The 3090-nt window shown below is 62.2% G+C and overlaps 1 protein-coding gene across 1 annotated transcript; it reads right to left on the bottom strand.

The window, feature by feature from the left end:
* Positions 1-304: 304 nt before the first annotated feature.
* VDBG_08676 (conserved hypothetical protein) lies at positions 305-2849 on the bottom strand (the record flags this gene model as incomplete). Its single annotated transcript, XM_003000834.1, has 3 exons — positions 305-412; positions 466-1674; positions 1917-2849. 3 exons carry the CDS (start codon positions 2847-2849, stop codon positions 305-307), a joined length of 2250 nt encoding a protein of 749 aa, XP_003000880.1.
* Between the last annotated feature and the right edge of the window lie 241 nt (positions 2850-3090).

Raw genomic sequence — 3090 nt, 5'->3', positions numbered from 1 at the left:
AGTCGAGCCGAACACGCCGATGCATCCACCGACAACGTACAACAGCCATGCACCTCTCCCCTCCCTCGACTGCCAAAGCCAGAACCCGGACGCCGCGCCATGCCTTGGTATAAAGTGGCGAGTATGAGCAAACAACTGGATATCTACCCCGCGAGAGAACCCAGGTCGTGAAACACGTAAACGTTTCGTGGGATGCCGAGGCGCCCCCTTCCCATGTGAACAATTAAAACAACATATAACATGAATAGGATCTGTGAAGCGGAGGGCAAAGGAAAAAGAAAAAGGCAGTGCCCTGCAAACGTGCTCACGCCGTCACGGCTGTTGGTGGCTCCATGGGCATCACGCCAGTCGCCGAGGCGCCGGGGGTGCTGGGTGCCGCGGCGACCTCGGGGTCTGATATTTGTATGTCCAGCTATGTCATGTCAGTCGGCATCTCGGGCGAAGAGGGGAATCGTGCTGACTCACAGTCATGTAGCCCGTCCGTCGCAGGGGAATGAGCTTGGGGGCCGAAGCCCCCTCGTACGCTCCGGCCGTCTTCTCGATTTCCTTGTTCCACTGGTCCATCCAGTTCTCCAGCCTCGTGAGGCGTGCCTTGACCCCCGTCAGGCCAAAGTCATCCCACAGCCAGCCTGTGACGAGTCCGAGCATGCTGTCGACGATATTCCTCCAGTCGTAGGGGTTAAAGATGGGAATCAGCTCGCCGTTGAGCTTTTCAATGACGCGGCGAAACTCCTGCTCCGACAAGCCAGCTGGATCCAGGATTTCCGGGTAGAGATTGGAAAATGTCGGCGCGAGGTCGCCCTCGATGAGCCAGTCCCTGCGAACGCGGATGATACGCGTGTTTTGGTATTCGGCAGAGTCAACAGGTACGTGTGGGTTGAGATGGGGATAGCATGGGTGCTGCGGGCCCCATTCTTCGCCCATGTCGCCGACCTCCTCGCCCATGATGGACGAGTCCGAGGACATGGCAGACCCGATACCATCGCCGGCCGAGAGATTGGAGTGGCGGCGAGGGTCCATAATGTCGGGGCCCCGCTCGAGGTCCCTCGAGTAGCCCCTCTGCTGTTCGTCTGGTTGCGGTGTCATGATGGCCTTTCCTTTGCCCTTGTCGACGTCTTGGGGTTGGAGGGAGCCGGGCGATGCCTGCTCGGGATCGACTGGCGAAGGGTTGGAGCTCGTTGCTCCTCTCTTTTCGTCGTACGAATGGCGCACGGACCGGGGCAGGCTGATACGGTGATCGCTGTTGCCGCGGTGGTCAAATTGGAGACTGCCGCGACCAGAGCCGGAACGACGGGATTGTCGGAGTTCGGGTAGTGTGAGCAGGGGATAGTGGCCTGCACCGGTGCTGACGGGGTCGGCAGGATCGGTCGAGTTGTCGAGAGCGGGATGGGATAGCGGGACGTTGGCAGGGGGCGGCGTCGAGGGTCGCCGTCGCCTCTGCTTGTTTTCAGTGGGACGTCGCGGTGTCGAGTTTGTCGGGTTCCATAGGCGGGCGGCGCCGGACAGACGACGAAGGCGGCGAGGCGTGGCAGAGGCCTTGCTGAGGAAGGGCGATTGAACAAAGGGTTCGTGGGGGATGTAGGCGGCACCGCGTGTAGACTCGAAGCGGCGGTGGACAGGAGCGGTGGGTGCGGGAGGCGACGGCAAGGTGGAAGCGCCGGGGTGCACGGGGGGCTGACGATGGGAGAGGGTGGTCAGGCGCGGATTGGCGAATGCATCTATGGTGGACGACGGGATGGAGTCTGGAACTTGTCTCGCGTGGGAAGCCGTGGGAAAGGCGAGGGGGGGCGAGCCGCCGAAGAGACGGTCCCGTCGCAGGCTTGTGGTAATGGTGGTAGTGGGTGAGGGAGCGGGAGGCGAGGAAGGGAACGGTTGGGGTGCTCAGCAGGTCGGCGTCGCGTTCGAAGACTCTGCACCAAAGTCTCGAGGGATGCTGCGGCGGTGATGGGGGGTGGTGCGTCGGGGTGGGTTGAATGAGCCAGATCCTCGGATGGCAGTGATAGGAGGAAGGGCCGCTGGCGTCGCGCGGAAGCGAGATGGGACGCAGCTGCAAGGGCGAGCGGGAAGAGAGATCGTCGCTCCAGTTGGTCGTGGGCGGCGAGGTGGTGGTGAGGGTGGTACCAGTAGGCGTCGCCCGAAAAGGAGCGGCCGGCGGGTTCAGGTAGTGCTGTGCCTGTACTCGTGCCCGTGCTCGTGCCTGTGCCTGTGCCTCTGGCTTTGACTCCGGCTCCGACTGTGCCTCTAATGGGTGTTGGGGGTTCTGCAGGTTTTGTGGGGGTGTCGCCAAAATGGGAAACCTCGGATTGCTGGAGCGGGTGGTGGGCGGTTGGCAGAGTCTCACGAGTGGATGGGTCCGAATCGCACGTTGAAAGGAGTTGAGAGGTTAGTGTCGGTGTCGGCGTCGGTGTCGGTGTCGGGGATGGGCGTGTTTGTGGGTGATGAAAAAAAGAAGTTGGACAGCAGCAGCAACAGGAGGAGGAGGAACAGGAGCAAGACGGAGACCTGGACAAAGACCTAGACCGGGACCTGGACCGGGACCTGGACTGGGACCTGGCGCGGCAGCTGGGGCCGTTGGTGATGAGCGCCCGTGTGACGAGGTTTGGGCTCGAGCTTGAGGCAGGAGCAGCAGCAGCAGGTGCAGGTGCTGCCGTGGTTGTAGGAGCAGCAGCAGCGACGGCCGTGGCAGCGGCCGTGGCAGTAGCAGCGGTGGGAGTAGTGGTAGTGGCAGGGGCAGGTGCAGCCGTCTCGGTGCAGCAGCCGTCACCGTTGCAGTGGGAGGGGCGGCTTCTTGGTTGAATTAGGGGGACTGCCGAGAGCGGTCTAGCGGCGAGCGCATCGAGTCCCAGCATTCTGGTCCCTCCCCGGTCCTTCAGCTCGCTTCCGTCGTGCGCCTTCAGGGCCGGCCTGGTACCCCCCCGAGGCAGGTAATGTCGCTCGTCGGCGTGGAGAGTGGGATGACTGTGATCAAAAGGAGGCAATGAACCAAAGTGTGAGAGGCAAGCTAGGCACCCAGTGGACGAAAGGGTGGAAAAGCTTGGGAACAGCACCCTGCTTATGGATATATAACGCGGGACAAGGGGGGGGGGGAAT

This window comes from Verticillium alfalfae, genomic scaffold (assembly GCF_000150825.1).
Source record: "Verticillium alfalfae VaMs.102 supercont1.13 genomic scaffold, whole genome shotgun sequence".
In the NCBI taxonomy this organism is placed as follows: domain Eukaryota; kingdom Fungi; phylum Ascomycota; class Sordariomycetes; order Glomerellales; family Plectosphaerellaceae; genus Verticillium; species Verticillium alfalfae.
This window is presented reverse-complemented; position numbering and strand designations above follow the sequence as displayed.